Consider the following 20342-nt stretch of genomic DNA (forward strand, 5'->3'; position numbering starts at 1 on the left):
CCATTCCTTCTCTCCAGCGATGCTGCCTGGCCCGCTGAGTTACTCAGCATGTCGTGTCTATCTTTGCCTCAGGCGGTCTGGACACCTAGCTCTGGAATTCCCTCTTGTCATCTACGTATCTTTCTTCCTCCATGTCTTTCTTCAAGTCTACATCATAAAATCTACGTGGCCAGCAAGATATTGGCTACCTGCTCTAATATCTCTTTATATGGCTGGGGTTGGTAAAGCACTAAAGGGATATTCGTTTAAACGCGCAAAATCAGAGTAAGCAGTCATTGCTATCAATAGCATCAATAAAAAAAATAGTTGCTACGGAAACAGGGTCAATAGCATTGGGAGTAACAACTGAGTTGATGAAATTGCACACGTCGCGAGAAAAGATGTTGAACGAACACAGGGACAGACAAATTCTCACAGAGCGACAAACTGTGTGATTTCACTCTCTCACTGCGGTCCATGTATTTCAGGGGGGAGCGGTTTGGATTTTTTCTTGTAAGGTACACAGATTCAAATATTAGGTGCAGCTCGCCACTCTGTGCCAAAAATGCCCGAGAGGCAGATATTTACTTTTACAGATCACGATTGTTTTTCTTTCCTCAGCCGCAAACGCAGAAGGAGTTTATTGAATATTATCTCATTACCTGTGTGTTTGTGTGTGTGTGAAGAAATCACTTTCTATTTCAGGAGCAGATACATGGGAAATAAAAGTTGTGACCTGGGAACTGTCTGGGCGGCGGGTGGAGGAGGAGGAGGAGGAGGATTGTGGGCTGTTTGCAAAAGGAGGAGGTTGCTCGCAGGATGCGCCGCCCCTCTTTGCCTTCTCCACATTGGAGCTGCCTTGCTGGGAGGGTCGCGGTGAGAGTGGTGGCAGGCAGTGGCTGCGGGCGGCGGGCGGGCAGCAGAGAGCCGGGCGCTCCCTCGGCGACACCGTGTGTGTGTGTGTGTGGTGACAACGGGACGGCACTGACAATGGACCACAACCACCGATAGACAGCTCGTCCCTCGTCCCCCCCCGAGCGGAACGGACAACAGTCGAGCACAATGGACGAACAATCGAGGTCGTCCCCGAACAGAAGGGAGAACAAACGCGCTCGTTCCTGAGCTGAACGGGCAGCAAAGGCGTTCGCTCCACACACTGGAATGGTGCAGGGAGCCGTGTTCGCTTTGCGCACTCGGCAACAGGCGGAGACAATGGAGATACAGCAGATGTGAGTGTGTCTGTCTGTCTGTCTGTCTGTGTGTGTGTGTCTGTCTGTCTGTCTGTCGCTCCGCCGCTGCAGCCGGGATAGGAGGATCTCGGCTTGCAACAGGTGGCTTCTCCAGCCTGGGGAGGGGAGGGAGGGAGGGGGGTAACCCCGGTCACGACGGAGAGGAGAGGAGAGGTTGGCGTGTGGACTCCGGCTGCGAAGAAAGAAGCCCTTTTAAATGTGAAGACCCGGAGAGGGGAGGGGAGATTGGGGAAGTGCAGGCTGGTTGAGCATCACACAAAGGGATCGTCAAAGCCAGGATTTAGAAGATGTTGTGTTAAACGCATGTAAGAAAGTAAAACGAGGTGAACGAAGGGCTTGTAAATTCCACTGGAAATGAGTGATTTGTGCATTTGCTCGGGTTGGGGACAGCTCCATTGATGTATAGCCGCTGTTGCTATGGTGAGCAATTCTGTTGCACATGCACAGCTCTGTTCCTTTCATACAATATTTGCGGATTAAGAATTGAAATCTTGGTAAAGTGTGGGAGATATTTGTTTTGAAATAAAACATATAACACGGTTCACAAGAGAGAAACATTGACGTTTGTAAAATGGCACACCTTTTTTGGCAGTAAAACAATGCGTTTTACAATTGTGTTTCAACCAACACTTGATAATGTTTAAAAATCTGCACCTTCGCCCAAAATTTCAGTATGATTTGATTATATCGCTTTTTTGAGCCACGAGCGAAAGAAACACGTGTATAACATGAACTTTGAGGAATTGATGGAAGCAAGCAGTTTGACTAATTGTGATACACCTGGCAGACTATTGACATAATTATCTCAATTGGATGAATTGTGTTTCCCTGTACCATGTTGTACACTTCATATGATAGCAAATTGCTTTACCATCTGAATATCTGGCTGTCTTGAGGGGAAAAAACGTAGGATTGTGGTTAAAATATTGCATGCATTCAGACACAGTTGGACGATGACCTGGCTTTGATCTCTGAATTGAGCCACCTGATGCTGCCCACCATTGTTGAGGGGAGTGGGGAGATGTGGAAGGGAATGTGGATGATTTATTTGTGTGCGATCTTCACTTAAGGAAAAATCTATAGTTTCTATTCCGAACACTGGTCCTATTAACCTTGGATGGAAGTACATGTGTGAATATTTATTGGTAACATGCTGCCTTGCATTCCTTGTCAGCATCTGCATCCTCCACCTCCTCCTGCAGTCCAGTGATCTGCCAACACTCATCCGTCAGGCTCCATTTTATCCCCCCCCCCCCCCCCCCAAATGATTATGTCATACCTTGATTAATTTGGAGCAAAGCAATAAATGGAATTCTGAATATATAATTGTTTTAATTCTTCCACATTTTAGAGATATCTTGCACTTCAAAATAGTTCTCCAATTCTTACTTGGATGTCAGTTCAGATTTTAAGGGGATGAATTTTGGTTTAGCATCTTCAGTTTTATTGGCTGCAATTTGTGCATACCAAAATCAGTCACATTTTGTGCTTCCCAATCCTTCTCTCCAGAGATGCTGCCTGTCCCGCTGAGTTACTCCAGCATTTTGTGTCTATCTTTGGTTTAAACCAGCATCTGCAGTTCTTTCCTACACATTTTGAGTTCATATTGTATAAACAGCTGACGGTGAAGCTATTTCACCTCCCATAAGGGGATTTAGGATGTAGATCTGTGTGTCTGCATGGGTCTCCATGTGCTTGCCAATAATGTTGGCTTTATTGCGGGAAGAATTTAAACACTGAATATCTGACTGTTTTCATTCTTCCCTCACACCCTGGTTGCTAGTTAGTGCCTTAGCACCACACTATTTTCCGTGCCATCTCTATAAGATCAAATCATTGAAAAGTACAGGTTGCGTATCAAACATGTAATCATTCTGAAGATGGGCCTCGACCCGAAACGTCACCCATGCCTTCTCTCCACAGATGCTGCCTGTCCCGCTGAGTTGCTCCAGCATTTTGTGTCTACCTTCGGTATAAATCAGCATCTGCAGTTCCTTCCCACACATGTCATCATTCTTTCTGCTTGGCCAGGAACTATTCCATTCCACGTCATTGGGAATGGTTTTTACGTTATAGGTTTGACTGCTGAAGGGTATTTAAGATGCTATTCATTTACTATTAATTGATTTTGGATACAGATTGATATCAAAGTATTTTTGTTTTGAAACTGGATCCCAACGTGACTTGCAATAACCTATGGCAAGGATATTTTAAGTGCATCCCTGTTACATAGATCTGGACACAATTTGTATTGGATGCAATTGAGTAGTTGTGCTGTATTGTAATTCATAAAACCATTGGGCTTATTGTATACTAATTTAATTCTTTCTGCAGTTATCCCACTTGCTATTTCAAACTGTTAAGTGCGTAGCGTAGAACTGGAGTAAACACAATGCCTCGGAGTTGCAAGACCCAGGTGGCAAGAAAACTTTGGTAACTTGGCTGGGCATAGATTTTGAGGCTAGTCAAGCATTGATTCATTTTTAGTGAGGAATGCTCACTGGAATCATTTGTATGCAGAGGAACAATCCCTCTGCCACTCTCCTCCGCATAGCAGAGCTGGTCCTTACTCTTAACAACTTCTCCCTCGACTCCTCCCACTTCTTCCAAATCCAAGGCACTTGTATGGGCCTCAGCTATGCCGGCGTCTTTGAAGGGTACATCGAACAAACACTGTTCCAGGCGTACACTGACCTTATCACCAAACTCTGCCTCCGCTACATTGACGACTGCATCGGTGCTACCTCCTGCACCCATGCAGAATCACAGACTTCATTAACTTCACGACTAATTTCCATCCAGCACTCAAATTCACTTGGACCATCTCCGACATCTTCCTACCTTTTCTTGATCTCACCGCCTCCATCACAGGAGATTAGACTATCACCTGACATCTATTATAAGCATACTGACTCCCACAGCTAGCTGGACTACACTTCTTCCCACCTTGCTTCCTGCAAAGATTCTATCCTCTACTCCCAATTCCTCCGTCTAAGCAGCATCTGCGCCCAGAATGAGGTGTTCCATACCAGGGCATCGGAGATGTCCTCATTCTTTAGGAAATGGGGGTTCCCCTCTCCCATCATAGATGAGGCACTCACTAGGGTCTCCTTGATATCCAGCAGTTCCACTCTTGCTCCCCCTCCCGCCGTCGCAACAGGGACAGATTCCCCCTTGTCCTCACCTTCCACCCCATCAGCCGTCGCACACAGCATATAATCCTCCGACATTTTCGCCACCTCCAATGGGATCCCACCACTAGCCACATCTTGCCATCTCCACCCCTTTCCGCTTTCCGCAGAGACCGTTCCCTCCGCAACTCCCTGGTTAACTCGTCCCGTCTGACCCAAACCAGCCTCTCCCCAGGTACTTTTCCCTGCAACCGCAGGAGATGCAACAGCCGTCCCTTTACCTCCTCCCTCGACTCCGTCCAAGGACCCTGACAGTCTTTTCAGATGAGGCAGAGGTTCACTTGCACCTCCTCCAACCTCTTCTACTGTACACATGGTTCCAGGTGTAGATTCCTATTTATCGATGAGACCAAGCACAGGCTCGGCCATCGTTTCACTGAACGCCTCCGCTCAGTCCGCCTAAATATACCTGATCTCCCGGTTACTAAACACTTTAACTCCCCCTCCCATTCCCACACTGGCCTTTCTGTCCTCAGCCCAGAACAAATTGAAGGAACATCACCTCATATTTAGCTTGGGCAGCTTACACCCCAGCGGCTATGAATATTGAACTTCAGGTAACCCTTGGTTTCCCTCTCTCTCAGTCCCTCCCCCTTCTTAGATCTCCGACCAGTCCAAATGTTCCCCGAGTTAAATTTTATCTCTATGCTTCACTGTCACCTTCTCCCAGCTGACAATGATTACATTTTCCTTGGGTTTCGTCCCTTTCGATGTCTCGTTTTCACACCTTACACTTCCTTATCTCTGTTTCTTTCTCCCTCTTCCCTGACCCTCTGTCTGAAGAATGGTCATGACCTGAAATGTCATCCATTCCTTCTCTCCAGAAATGCTGCCTGTCCTGCTGAGTTACTCCACCATTGTATGTCACTCCCATAGATGAACTGCATCTTCAGATAAATATATATAAGACTTAATAGGTAAGGACAGAAGGAGGGAGCATTAGATTTTGTTTCCTAAAAGAGAGTTTGAAATCTTAAATACAATCCAATTGTCAAATTTGAACATTTTCCTATATTAATGTAATTCTGAGAAAATATTAAAACAAATCATTGGGTGTATTATTAGTTTGCCAGTGACACAATTAGTAGAGCTGTGGCCTCAGCATTATAAACGACTCGGTTCAATCCTGAGTAGAAACAAGGAACTGCACAAGCTGGTTTATATAAAGTGCTGGCGTAACCCAGCGGGTCATGGGCGGCGCAGCATTAGCGTTGCTGCCTTGTAGCGCCAGAGACCTGTGTTCAATCCTGACTACGGGTGCCGTCTGTACGGAGTTTGGATGTTCTCCCTTTGACCGAGATCTTCGGTTTCCTCCCACAAAGACATACAGTTATGTTGGTTAATTGGCTTGGTGTATGGGTAAATTGTCCCTAGTGTGTGTAGGATAGTGGTAATGTGTGGGGGTCGCTGGTTGGCAAGGACTCGGTGGGCCAAAGGGCCTGTTTCTGTGCTGTATCTCCAAAGTATAAAGTCAGGCAGCCTCGTTGGAGAACATGGATAGGTGATGTCTCGGATCAGGACTCTTCTTCAGACTGATTGTAAGGGGGTGGGAGTGGGGGGGGGGAGATATCAGGAATAAAGCAGGGGCAGGACAAAGCTTGGCAGTTAATAGGTTGATACAGGTGTGGGGGGGGGGGGGGGGGGGGGGGGGGCTGATAGGCAGATGGTGGATGAAGGCCAGAGCTAAAAAGACTGGTAAGGCAAAAAATATTGAAGAGTCGCTAGAGGAAGGATTGGAAGGGGACGGAGAGGACATGGGTGCGATCCAATATGGGAAGGGGATTCCTATATATCGATGAGACCAAGCGCAGGCTCGGCCATTGTTTCGCTGAACATATGAAGGTGCTGTATTATGATTAGATTTCACCTTGATATCTTCTTCGTGTATTCATCCCACTGGGTATGTCTTCTGCGTTCTTCCCAAGACAGCACTGAACACAGCAGTACATTCTGTTTCTTGCCAACCTCCTGGTAGAGGTTCCATAGTTGGCTCATTATAGATTTCATCTTGATCACGTTCTGTTCTGATTCCATTAGATTTTTTTCTGTGTATCAATTAATCTGGTCACCTGCAACCATAATTCATTTCTCTCTTTCTCGGTTTCCCTCAAACAGGCAGCATGTGAAATATCTGTAGTGAGATACAAATGGGATTAATGTAAAAATGGCTAGTTGATAATAAGTGCAGGAACTCTGTGGGCTGTTGTGCTATATTTCTTCATGACTCTGGAGTTTGCTCCTCCCCCATACCCCTCCCCCCCCCCCCCCCCCCCCCCCCCCCCCCCCCCCCCCCCCTGTTCTCAGTGTACCAGTGGTCATGATTTAATGACCCATGTTTTTTCAACTCCCAGCGTACATGCAATCAATTGGCGAGTGATGATATTTGCATCGTGATTCAATGTTTTGCTTTAAATATTCTTTCTCATTTTGGGGGCTTTGGGATTTATCATGTAGCTTCCCACATTTATACTTGACCTGATGTATTTGCGTTCAGATATGAGTAATTTTTTTTACAGATCTCGCATGTGTTTCAGAACGTTGTATGCTCCAACCCACTCCATGACTTGGGTTTTCAATGTAATGTGAGCTCTTCACTGGCTGCCAACTTTTTTGGTTTGGGATGTTAAACCGAGGCTTGGTTCGAATCAATGTTTATGTAGAAATAATTTAACTGTGTAGGAAGGAGCTGCAGATGCTGGTTGAAACCGAAGATAGACACAAAATGCTGGAGTAACTCAGCGGGACAGGCAGCATCTCTGGCGAGAAGGAATGGGTGACATTTCGAGTCGAGACCGTTCTTCAGACTGATGTCAGGGGAGATGGAGATATTTAGATAAGGAAGTGTAAGATGTTAAAATAGGACAAAGGTAATGGAGATCAAGGAACATTTAGAATAGATCATTGTTAGCTAGGAGAAAGTAACTACAGCAAAGCAAACAGATAAAATTGTTGGAGACAGTAAGACTGGTTGGAGAACTGGGAAAGGGGTGGGAGGGAGAGAGAGGGAAAGCTAGGGTTACTTGAAGTTAGAGAAGTCAATGTTCATACTGCTGGGGTGTAAGCTACCCAAGCAAAATATGAGGTGCTGTTCCATAAATTTGCGTTGGGCCTAACTCTGACAATGGAGGAGGCCCAGGACAGAAAGGTCAGTGTGGGAATGGGAGGGGGAGTTAAAGTGCTGAGCAACCGGGAGATCAGGTAGGTTTAGGCAGACTGAGCGGAGGTGTTCAGCGAAACGATCGCCGAGCCTGCGCTTGGTCTCGCCAATGTACAGGAGTTCACACCTGGAACAGCGGATGCAGTAGATGAGGTTGGAGGAGGTGCAAGTGAACCTCTGCCTCACCTGGACGGAGTCAAGGGGCGAGGTCAAGGAACAGGTGTTGTATCTCCTGCGGTTGCAGGGGAAAGTACCTGGTGAGCGGGTGGTTTGGGTGGGAAGGGACGAGTTGACCAGGGAGTTGCAGAGGAAACGGTCTCTGCGGAAAGCAGAAAGTGGTGGAGATGGGAACATAATTTAATATTTGGGATGGAATTAATTAGGACCAAGTAAAACTTGCCTTCTCCCCCACCCCTTCACATGCACACATACACAACCCTCCACATACCTTGAAAACAGAATTGGCATCAAAATGATGCAAGAATGAATTGTTTGTCACCGTTAATCTTGACAGAAATAGTTGAGGCTGGTGCAAGAGTTCAAGATATTTTATTGTCATGTGTCCCTGATAGGACAATGAAATTCTTGCTTTGCTTTAGCACACCAGAACATAGTAGGCACGGATACAGAACAGATCAGTGTGCCCATATACCATCGTATAAATATATACACACATGAATAAATAAACTGATGAAGTGCAAATAAACAGATAAAGGGCAATTAATGGTCATAGTTTTGTCTGAGCCGAGTTCAATAGCCTGATGGCCAGAACCTGGTCATTGCAGTCTTCAGGCTCCTGTACCTTCTACCTGAAGGTAGCGGAGAGATGAGTGTGGCCAGGATGGTGTGGGTCTTTGATAATGCTGCCAGCCTTTTGGAGGCAGCGACTGTGATAGATCCCCTCGATGTAAGGGAGGTCAGAGCCGATGATATATTCAGGTAAAGGTGAAACGTAAATGCTAATTAAAAACTGACCTGTCACTTAGCAGCAAAAAATCTTTACAGCATCTTTAAATTGTCTGTCCGTTTGAAATGTAAAAATATGTTCTGTATCTTTTTCATTCCTTTTTCAACTAAATCATTTTCATATGAGATTTAAATTGACTTCCTTTAACTCGGATGCTGCAGATTCCCTGAAAGGGGGATGAATACGTATCATGTACCTCATGAATGCATGACATGCAAGTCAGTTCATGGAAAATAAACGATTGTGGGAGCTATTTCTTCACCAATGCTTCCTGATTGTTTCCAGCATTCGCCACTTTTCATTTCGATTTGCAGCTTCTAAAGTTTTGTTTTTCCCTTTCTCATTGGTCAAATTCCACATCATTACATAAGGATGGTGTAATCTATCTGAGATGTCATTCCATGCCTGCAGCCTATGTCTTAGTTTTCCTTCACTGATATTTCCTTTGATAAAATAAAGTGCATTCTGCAAAATATGTGGGAGGAGATATGTCTGACTTGATGTTCATTAGAACTCTGACTAGTTCTTATTTTCACTAACTGGTTTACTGTATTTTTTATTATGGCAAGTACAAACGGTTTGGCATTGGCAATCATTTCTTGCTCATCTGTAATTCTGGATGTTCTACTCGATATACCCTAGTGTGGGCAGTTTGGACAGTGTGGGATGCTTGTAAAGTGACAAATGTGAGAGTACATCCATTTGCAAGCTGAATATTTGAATTGGCCACTGCATATGTGTGTTACGAGAGAGTTTAAAGTTTTCACATTGTTGCCTCACTTCTCACATAGATAAGTGACTATGTGGAAGTGAGCCAAATCATTAAAGACCTATTAAAGTTCCACAAAAACTCTGAAAGTATTTCAGTTCAGTTTATGGTCACGCGCACCGAGGTTCAGTGAAAGCCGAAGATAGGCACAAAATGCTGGAGTAACTCAACGGGACTGGCAGCCTCTCTGGAGAGAAGGAAAGGGTGACGTTTCGGGTCGAGGCCATTCTTCAGACTGATCAGTATCTGCATCTGCAGTTCCTTCCAGTGAAAAGCTTGTGTTGTGTGCTAACCAGTCAGCAGAAAGACAATACACGATTCCAATCGATCCATTTACAGTGTATAGATACATGATAAGGACTTTATCTGGACTTTATCTGTCTACACATCTGGACACCCGCAGAGGCGGCTGCGCAGGGTTGAGGTCCCAACCACGGGGGGGAAAATGGAGGAGGACTGGCCAAGTTTTGTGCCTTCCACCATAGTGATGAATGCTGTGGTGGATGTTTGTGTTCAATTTTCATTGTGGTTTTGTGTGTTCTTTTTGATTGTACCGCTGCTGGCAAATTCATTTCACTTGCACTTTATGTAAGGTAAAGCCAGCAAAGTCCGATCAAGGATAGTCCGAGGGTCACCAAGAGAGGTAGTAGTTCAGCACTGCTCTCTGGTTGTGGTAGGATGATGATTTGGTTGCCTGATTTAGTTTCAGGACAATTTGCAGAGCAAATAGCAATTATTTATAAAGTAAGTGTGAATATGCTACAAAATATTCTTCATTTTCTAAAACTAAAGCCAACTACATCAATTGTAATATTTCGATCTTAAAAGCTTGGATATACTTGGCAGGTCAAGTGGTATCTGTAGAGATTGAGTTGTTACAACTGAGTGCCATTTCAAGCTGAAGAGGAAACAAGTTTGTGGTTGTAGACCACACCTGCAAAATCCAATGGACTGACGTGTTGTAAACAATGGAGTAACTTCCGCCATATCAATAAACCCGACCCGACTTCAGTTATGCGTTCAGTTAAAATGGCACATACCTTGTACAGGGAGGAACTGCAGGTGCTAGTTTAATCCGAAGACAGACACAAAAGAGTGGAGTAAATCAACGGATCAGGCAGCATCTCTGGAGAAAAGGAATAGGTGATATTTCCGGTCGACTTTTTCGATAGCTTCCATGACCTGTTTGATGTCATCCTTTGCCCTGCTCCAGGTCTCGGCCCGCACCGATCTTGTGTGTGTGTGTGTGTGCGACCTGCAACCTGCGATCTGCAGCTGAGGAACAAAAAGATAATTTGTGTGGTATTTGGTAAAATGATAGCAATATGAACACGCAATGACCAAAGCAAAGATACTAGAGCGGAAATGGAAGACAGTTGCAGAAATAGCGCTAAAGATTACCCATGACCTACTGCGGCTTTTTTTGTCGAGTGGACTATCTTGCTCCACTCTCGTATTTTTCGTTTTAATACTTTCAGCAGTACAGACATAGCAATGAGAAGTATGGAAGGCAAGACTGGAAGAAACATAGCCTGTCAAGCAGAATCTGTGGAAAGAGAAGCCCATCAAAGCTTTGGATCAATGACCTTCCTTGCAACTGGCGCAAGAATGGCAGGTTCACAAGGTTCAAAATGGAGTTTCGGGAGAGGAGGGAGTTGTAGGTCAAAAAGTCTACTTGTTGGTTGGTTAGGACTGATCGGGTGATGAAGAGCATGGCAATTGCCAGTGAGGCATTGCAAAGAAACAGGGTTGGAAAAGGACAACTGCATGATAATGTGAAATGTTGGAAGAGCAATTTACCCGGTTGGGGAAACTTGCCCTTCATTCCAAAAGTCGCAAGGTTCCTCAATGGAACATAAGGTTGTTGTAATTCGAGTTGGGCCTGAATATCCCACTGGAGGAGCCACCGAGAGAACGAGGGTAGGATTGTGTTTTTGAGTGGCGTGGAAGCACAGGATCACCCTGCAGTTTGAGCGCTGTGCTCCATGGAGGAATCATCCTATCTGTGTTTGGCTGAAGAATGGTCTCGACCCAAAATATCACCCATTCCTTCTCTCCAGAGATGCTGCCTGTCCCGCTGAGTTACTCCAGTATTTTGTGTCTACCTTCGGTTTAAACCAGCATCTGCAGTTCCTTTCTACACATTCCAGGAGATATCTTTGCCTCCTAACTTGCCTATGTTTCTAGCTCATTCTCCATCTCAGAGTAAGGGTTGAAATCTTTTTCTGAGAGATGATAAATGTATTTCATGTTGAAGAAATTGGATTGTGGCTTTTATGGTGGTGATGTTAATAGGCTGGTATTCAGAGGCCTCACCTGGGGCCCACTGTGATGTCTGAGGAATTCAAATACTGTCAATTAACAGGGTTGGAACATAAAAACTGGCATTATTAATGGTGACGGTGAAATTCCCAACTGAGCAAAAGACCACAGTGGTTTATTAATCTAAAATGCATACCTCCAGATTCAGGGACAGTATCTTCCCAGCTGTAATCAGGCAACTGAATCACCCTAGCGTAACTAGAGAGCAGTCCTGAACTACTATCTACCTCTTTGGAGACCCTCGAACTATCTTTGATCGGACTTTGCTGGCTTTACCTTGCACTAAACATTATTCCCTATCATGTATCTATACCCTGTAAATAGCTCGATTGTAATCGTATTGTTTTTCCGGGAGACAAAAATGCTGGAGAAACTCAGTGGGCGAGGCAGCATCTATGGATCGAAGGAATAGGTGACGTTTCGGATCGAGACCCCTCTTCAGTCTGACGAAGGGTCTAGATCCGAAACGTCGCCTATTCCTTTGCTCCATCGATGCTACCTCACCTGCTGAGTTTCTCCAGCATTTTTGTCTACCTTTGATTTCTCCAGCATCTGCAGTTCTTTCTTAAACATTGTCTTTCCGGTGACTGGTTAGCACGCAATAAAAAGATTTTCACTGTACCTCGATACACATGACAATAAACTAAACTGAACTGAAACTATTTGAATACGGAGATGCACCCTTTCTAGAAACATAGAAACATATAAAATCGGTGCAGGAGTAGGCCATTCGGCCCTTCGAGCCTGCACCGCCATTCAATATGATCATGGCTGATCAGTTTTTAATTGGTATAAAGATTCTTCAAACCCACAACACTGCAATTTATCCTTGTTTGCCCACTGAAATGACCTGCAGCTCAGAGGCAGTAAATGCAGGGCTTTATGGTGATACTGTCTATTTTGGTTTGTTATTCTCTTACATGATGCAAGCTGTTTCTCATATTGTGAGTACTAAAGTGGAAAAAAGCATGTCTCCTAACAAGATTGGTTATTTGAAGCTTCTCGTACCATTTTGCTACAAAGGTCTTAGATAACAATCGGGATTCTACCAAGATAATGCTGACCATACAGTGTGGAAAGTGGCCCTTTGGCCCAACTTATCACACCGACCAACATGTCCCATCTACATTAGTCCCTTCTGCCTGCGTTTAGCCTACAACACATCTAAACCTGTACTTGTCCAAATGTTTCTAAAGAGTTATGATACTATCTCCTCCCGGCAATCCTTTCCATATACCCATATACCCCCTGTGTGAAAAAGTTACTTCTCAGATTCTGATTAAATCTTTCCCCCTCACCTTAAAGCTATATTCTTTGGTTCTTGATTCCCCTACTCTAGGCAAGAGACTGTGCGTCCATCCGATCTATTCATCTCATGATTTTTTACACCTCTATAAGATCACCCCTCATCCTCCTGCTCTTCAAGGAATGAATCCTAGTCTGCAAAACCTCTCCCTATTGCTCGGGTAATATCCTCGTAAATCTTCTCTACACTCTTTCCAGCCTGACGACGTCTTTCCCGTAACATGGTGCCCAGACTGAACACAATATTCCAAATGCAGCCTCACTAAAATCTTATATAACTGCAACATGAATTTCCAACTTCTATACTCAATACTTTGGCGGACGAAGGCCAATGTGCCAAAAGCCCTTTTGACCACCCTGTGATGACATTTCAAGGAGTTATGTACCTGCACTCCTAGATCCCTCTCCAGAGCCCTACCATTCACTGGGTGCATCCTGCCCATGTTAGTGCTCCCTAAATGCAACACCTCACATTTCACAATAGTAAATTCCATCAACCATTCCTCAGGCTACCAAGAACCTGCTGTAATTTTTGACAATCATCGTCATTATCTACAATACCACTCGCTTTTGTGTAATTGGCAAACTTGCAAATTATGCCATGTACATTATCATCCAAATCATTGACAAACAGTAATGGGCCCAACAACAAACCCTGAGGAACACCACTAGTCACAGGCCTCCTGACCGAAAACCAACCTTCCACCACCACCCTAAGCTTCCTTACATTAAGTCAATTTTCTATCCATTCAGTTATCTATCCTTGGATCCCATGCTTTCTAACCTTCCAGAGCAGCCTATCATGCAGAACCTTGTCGAATGCTTTGCTGAAATTCATATATACAACGTCTATTGCTCTGCATTCATTGAAGATCTTTTCTTCAAAGGGAAAATGGTATCTCTGAATATATTTTAAACGTTGACTTCTGCTTGATCAGTAACGTTACCACAGATAGCCTGGAATGTGAGGTTACAATTAGACCAGCCACTATCTTATTAAGTGGTGGAGAAAGCCTGAGGGACCAAGTTGTTGCTCCTCCCTGATTTTTTTTTTATATGTTCAGAATCCAAGAGGATATTGTGAAACATTACAGGTCTTAACTTTAACGAGGCTGTATATGGAGTATTGTACGCAGCTCTGGTCTCCCATTACACAAAGAATGTGGAGTTCTGTGGAGCGGTGCAGAATAGATTTACAGAATGATGCATGGATTAGAAGGTTTAGCTATAAAGAGAGGTTGTGCAGACTTGGATTGTTTTCTCTAAAAGGCTTGATGTCGTGGGGATATCTGATTAAAGTATATAAAATTATGAGAGACATTGAATTGGATTGAATTTGAATGGAATACTTTATTGTCACGGGTGACAGTGAAAATTTTTGCTTGCGTATCCATGGTATGCAAATAGTCGCCACCTAAAGGGCACTGACAGTTACAAAATATCCTTTGATCTCCCCCCCCTCCCTGAAGCCGGGTCCTCCTTTGATCTTCTCCCCTCCCCCCCTTCCCCCCCCCCCATCCCCACCTCAAATCACAGCGGTTCCCACTTCCCTCCAGGTCCACCTTTGTTCTCCCCCCCCCCCCCCCTCACAGCGCCCCCCCCCCCCCCATGCCGGGTTCTCCTTTGTTCCCGGCAGTGCAGCCTCCGTCGACCCAGGCTCATAGATAAGATGGACGGTGAGAACCTTTTTCCCCAGGGTGGAAATGCCAGATTTAATGGCCTGTCCCACGAGCATGCGACTCCATGCGGCAAAGCGCGACCTAACGTGGTTGCTTGAGCCATACGGCCTAGCGGGGCCTGTCCCACTAAGATCGCCGGAGCCGTATGTAGTTGTGCAGAGCTGGTCTTGACAACGCGCGGGGCTCCGAAAAACTGACCGTGTTCAAAAATTCCCGCAGCCGCCTCGATGTCGTACGTCACGCGCGAACTTCCCGCGGACTTCGCTCGAACTTCATGTCACTCACCCGACCTCCGCGTGGCCCCTGCTTCTGGTTTGGTCATGCTTGCTGCATGCAGGCGCATGCTGGTGGGACAGGCCCTTTAGGTCGCGCTTGCCGCATGGAGTCGAATGCTCGTGGGACAGGCTCTTTAAGGTGAGAGGGGGAAGTTGAAAGGAGGTGTGCAGGGTAAGTATGTTACATGGGATGGTGGGTTCTGGGAGCCCGCTGACAAGGGGGTGGTGGAAATAGATATGATCATAGCATCTTGGAGGCTTTTCGATAGGCGCCTGGAAATACTGGGAATGGAGGGATATGGATCTTGTGCAGGCAGAAGCTGTGTGGTAGTTTTATGTTCTAAGTTACGTGGACAACAAACAATGAATTCCAAAGTGGACATTTAGGGAGTCAGCAGCTGGCAGGAAGAGGAATACTTGCAAAGGTACCTGTAGTTTAATTGCAGGAATGAATGTTGCGTTTCAAGTTTATGTAGTAATTTTAAAAATAAGGCTGATTGTTGTGTAACAGATGCCAACACAGCCAAGTGTTACTGGGTGTGCATGCGCTATGATGGTTGCTTTGTTTGATTACAAAGTTGTAAGTAGTTGAATTTGGGCAGAATGGTTAAGTATGAAAAGTGTCTGAGGCTTTTCGTCATGGTTTCAGTCAGTCTGAAGAAGTGTCTCGACCCGAAAGCTGGCCATTCCTTCTCTTCAGAGATGCTGCCTGTCCCACAGAGTTACTCCAGCATTTTGTGTCTATCTTTGGTTTGTACCAGAATCTGCACTTCCTTCCTACACATGGTTTGGCTGTGTTCAGGCAGAGATGGCAATGGCTTGAGGTGAAAGTAGCGATCCTGGTTCTGGTGATCAGCCTCGGGTTCAGAATGAAGCAGCACTAATGAAACTCTGGCTAAAGCCCGAAACAGTGGTGCAGAAGGGTGGTGGCAGCAACAGTAAGATATAGTTTGGAGTGGAGCACATGGGTAATACCTCTTAACGAAATTGATCAGTTGTCAGAAATCCCAGTACTAAGGATGTCTGGTAAGCAGACCAATATTGAACTGGAGCTTCAGTTTCTTCAGCAGTCAACATTTGTGGGAGAATCTAGGACCAGAGTGCATAGCCTCAGAATTAAAGGACTTTCTTTTTAGGAAGGAGATGAGGAGGAAATGCTTTAATCAGAGGGTGGTGAATCTGTGGAATTATTTGCCATGGAAGACTGTGGAGGCAAAGTCAGTGGATATATTTAAGACAGAGATGGATAGATTCTTGATTAGTATGGGTATCAGAGGTTGTGGGGAGAAGACAGGAGAATGGGGTTAGGAGGGAGAGATAGATCAGCCATGATTGAATGGCGGAGTAGACTTGATGGGCCGAATGGCCCAATTCTGCTGCTATCACATGATCTTATGATTTATGAAAGGGAAATTACAATAAACAAAGGTGAAGGTAGACAAAAATGTTGGAGAAACTCAGCGGTGAGGCAGCATCTATGGAGAGAAGGAATAGGCGACATTTCGGGTCGAGACCCTTCTTCAGACTGATGTCGGGGGGGGGGGGGGGGTGGGAAAAAGAAAGGAAGAGATGGAAACGGTAGGCTTTGGGAGAGCTACGGGGAGGGGAAGGAGGGAGAAAGCAAGGACTACCTGAAATTGGAGAAGACAATGTTCTTACCTCTGGGGTGTAAACTACCCAAGCAAATCTTGAGGTGCTGCTCCTCCAATTTGCGCTGGGCCTCACTCTGGCCATGGAGGAGGCCCAGGACAGAATGGTCGGATTCGGAATGGGAGGGGGAGTTGAAGTGCTGAGCCACCGGGAGATCAGGTTGGTTATTGCAAACTGAGCGGAGGTGTTGGGCGAAGCGATCGGTGAGGTTAGAATGAACAGGGTAGACCGGTGAACTAGTGTATTTAAATTTACAGATATTATTGCAAAAAGGTTAGTGCACTTTATGGAAGCGAATATACTAGTGGATTGAGGATTGGTTGACTGACAGACACAATGTTTGAAATTTGGAATGTACGTGCCATTTTAATGTTGGAGTGTTGTGGTTGATGATGTGCCCTAGCGATTGGCTGGGCCTCCAGATGTTCCTAATGTACGTCAATGATTTGGATGTGGGGATTTGGTGTAATATAAACTAATTTGCAGAATATGCACAGCCAGGTGGCAGTGCGGATGCCGAGGAGAATCCAGAGAGACTTTGGAGGGATATAGATGGGTTAGTGAAATGGCGAGCAACTGCAGACAGCACAGGTTGAAAAGGTGAGTTACATTTTTAACAGTGACCACAAAGGATGTTCAGAGAGAGTTTAGTATCCCTGAGGTGAATCGCTGGAAGTTAACTTGCAGACGTAGCAAGCAGTTCAGTCTGTCAGCTTTAATTGCAAGAGGATTTGAGGATGAGCGCAAAGATGTCTTGCTGCAATTGTATTAGACACTGGGGAAACCAGAAATGGAATATTGTGTAGAGATCCTTTGTCCATCTGGGGTAAGATAAACGAACAACATTGGAAGAAGTGCAATGAATGTTCAGTGGATTGATTCCTGGTGTTGTTTCCGAGGAGCTTGAATGTACATATACTTAGTGTTTAGAAGAATGAGAAATGATTTCATTCAAATGCACAAAATACTTACAGGGCTCGATAAGGTAGATGTAGAATTGGTTTCCCATGGTTAAGGTGTCTAGAATCAGGAGTCAATCTCAAAACAAGAACAGCACAGAATTGAGAAGTCGTTTCTTCACCCAAAGTAGAGTAAATCTTTGGGATTCTGTACCCAAGGCCATAGATTCTTTCGTCATTAAATACCTCAGGAATGAGATTGATGGATTTTTAGATCTTAATTTTTCAAGGAGTAAGGGGTTAATGCAGGAAAGAGGTATTGGGATGAGAGACATTGTTGAGTAATGGAGTAGGCAGAAGAATCTGAGTGTCTTATTTGCATTTTTGTTCCTTTCCTCTATCTGGATGGTCACTTCTGTGACTATTATATTCATTTCACAATGGTAGCGGTAAAGGTCTAGGCCATAGTTGGTTCATATGATTATATGGTCTTGGATGGAAGAGAAATACACTTTGTGCATGTGTTTTAAAGCCTTAGATTCACTTCCATTCCTTCTGGTCCTCGGCAAAGAAATTGAAAATTGAAACAAATGTCATCTTATGGTTTATAACAATACTTGCAGATGGCGCAGCGGTAGAGTTGTTGTCTCACAGCACCGGAGACCCGGGTTCGATCCCGACTATGGGTGCATATCTGTACGGAGTTTGTGCGTTCGCCCCGTGAGCGTGTGGGTTTTCACAGAGATCTTCGGTTTCCTCCCACACTCCAAAGGCATACAGGTATGCAGGTTAATAGGCTTGGTGTATGTGTAAATTGTCCCTAGTGTTTGGAGGATAGTGTTCATGTGCAGAGATCGCTGGTTGGTGCGGACCCGTTGGGCTGAAGGGCCTGTTTCCGTGCTGCATATTGAAGCAAAACTAAACACTGAACAGGGAATACTACATCCAATGAGAATAGTATATATGCGATTAAATCCAAATAATATGATTAGAAGATAAACATTGGTTTTCTTTTTGCCAGGTATTATGAGACTTGGGTTCGTACAATGTCACTAGCATTGTAGAGATGTCCCAGGGTGATTCCCGTAACTAACGTGAGACAAAATACAATATGGAGCCACGTATATGTATCGGGCTGCATGGCCAAAAGCTTGGTCAAAGTGGAATTTAAAACACAAACTTGATGGAAGCATGATCCTTGGGCAGCTTGGACATGACCACCATGGATGACAGAAACATTAGGGATGGACGACAATGTACAAAATGTCCAGAAAAACGTACAGGAGACTGGAACTAATGAAGACCAGTGGTCAAGAGTTCAAGAGAGAGTTCAAGAGGGTTTTATTGTCATGTGTCCCTGATAGGCCAATGTAATTCTTGCCTTGCTTTAGCACAGCAGAACATAGTAGGCACAAATACTGAACAGATCAGTGTGTCCATATACCATTGCATAAATATATACATACACGAATAATTAAACTGATAAAGTGCAAATAAACAGATTATTGGCTATTAATGTTCAGAGTTTTGTCCGAGCTGAGTTTAATAGCCTGATGGCTGTGGAGAAGTAGCTGTTCCTGAACCTGGTCGTTGCAGTCTTCAGGCTCCTGCACCTTCTACCTGAAAGTAGTGGGGATATGAGTGTGTGGCCAGGATGGTTATGGGTCCTTGATGATGCTGCCAGCCTTTTTGAGGCAGCGACTGCGATAGATCTCCTCAATGGAAGGGTGGTCAGAGCCGATGATGGATTGGGCAGTGTTTACCACATTTTGTCGTCTTTTCCGCTCCAGGGCGCTCAAGTTTCTGAACCAAGCCACGATGCAACCAGTCAGCATGCTCTCCACTGTGCACCTGTAGAAGTTAAAGAGTCCTCCTTGACATACCGACTCTCCGTAATCTTCTCAGGAAGTAGAGGCGCTGATGAGCTTTCTTTATAATTACATCAATGTTCTCAGACCAGGAAAGATCTTCAGAGATATGCACGCCCAAGAATTTGAAGCTCTTGACCCTTTCCACCATTGACCCGTTGATATAACGGGACTGTGGGTCCCCATCCTCCCCCTTCCAAAGTCCACAATTAGTTCCTTGGTTTTGCTGGTGTTGAGGACCAGGTTATTGCGCTGGCACCATTTGGTCAGTCGGTCGATCTCACTTCTGTACTCTGACTCGTCCCCATCAGTGATACGTCCCACAACAGTGGTATTGTCAGCGAACTTGATGATGGAGTTCGCACTATGACTGGCTACGCAGTCATGAGTATAGAGTGAGTACAGCAGGGGGCTAAGCACGCAGCCTTGAGGTGCTCCCGTGCTGATTGTTATTGAGGCTGACACATTTCCACCAATACGAACTGACTGTGGTCTGTGAATGAGGAAGTCGAGGATCCAGTTGCAGAGGGATGCGCAGAGACCCAGTTCTGCGAGTTTGGTAACCAGCTTGGAGGGGATGATTGTATTGTACTTCCGGTGGTGCTGGTGCCAGTAGCCTCCACCTTCAGCCCGGTATCTTTTTGTTTTTTTGTTTTTTTAGTTATGTTAAAGTGTGTTTTTTATGTTTTTTTAAATGTCTTTATGTGGGGGAAGAGGGCACGGTGCGGGGGATACCGTCGTTCGGTCGCTTCCTGGAGAACTATCATTCGAGTCGCGTCCTCACCCCCCCAGGGGCCTACCTACCTGGATTGGCGCGGCCTTTCCTGCCGGGATCGACCAGAGCTCCAGCAGCGGCGGGACAGCGCTGGAACATCGCGGGGCTGGCGATGCCTTACTGGGGGTCGCCGTCTGGAGCCCGGAGTGCTGGACCTGCTGCACCGACATCATGGAGCTGCGGTTTATGGAGCTCCCAACGCGGGCGGCGCTGATCAACAACGCGGGGTCCTGCGACTCTGCCCGGCTCGTCCTGC

General features: G+C 45.4%; 1 protein-coding gene across 2 annotated transcripts in view; it reads left to right on the forward strand.

Moving 5' to 3' along the window:
- The first annotated feature begins 827 nt into the window (after positions 1-827).
- klhl2 (kelch-like family member 2) overlaps positions 828-20342 on the forward strand; it is a 146465-nt gene continuing 126950 nt past the window's right edge. Inside the window, exon 1 of one of the 2 annotated variants that reach the window (XM_055644986.1) lies at positions 828-1208. In XM_055644986.1, the coding sequence (XP_055500961.1) occupies positions 1141-1208 (68 nt within the window). In that variant the 5' untranslated portion in view covers positions 828-1140. The remainder of the gene's footprint in view (positions 1209-20342) is intronic. The other variant, XM_055644994.1, reaches the window with a different exon arrangement.

The sequence above is a fragment of the Leucoraja erinacea genome, chromosome 1 (genome assembly GCF_028641065.1).
Source record: "Leucoraja erinacea ecotype New England chromosome 1, Leri_hhj_1, whole genome shotgun sequence".
Classification (NCBI taxonomy): Eukaryota; Metazoa; Chordata; class Chondrichthyes; order Rajiformes; family Rajidae; genus Leucoraja; species Leucoraja erinaceus.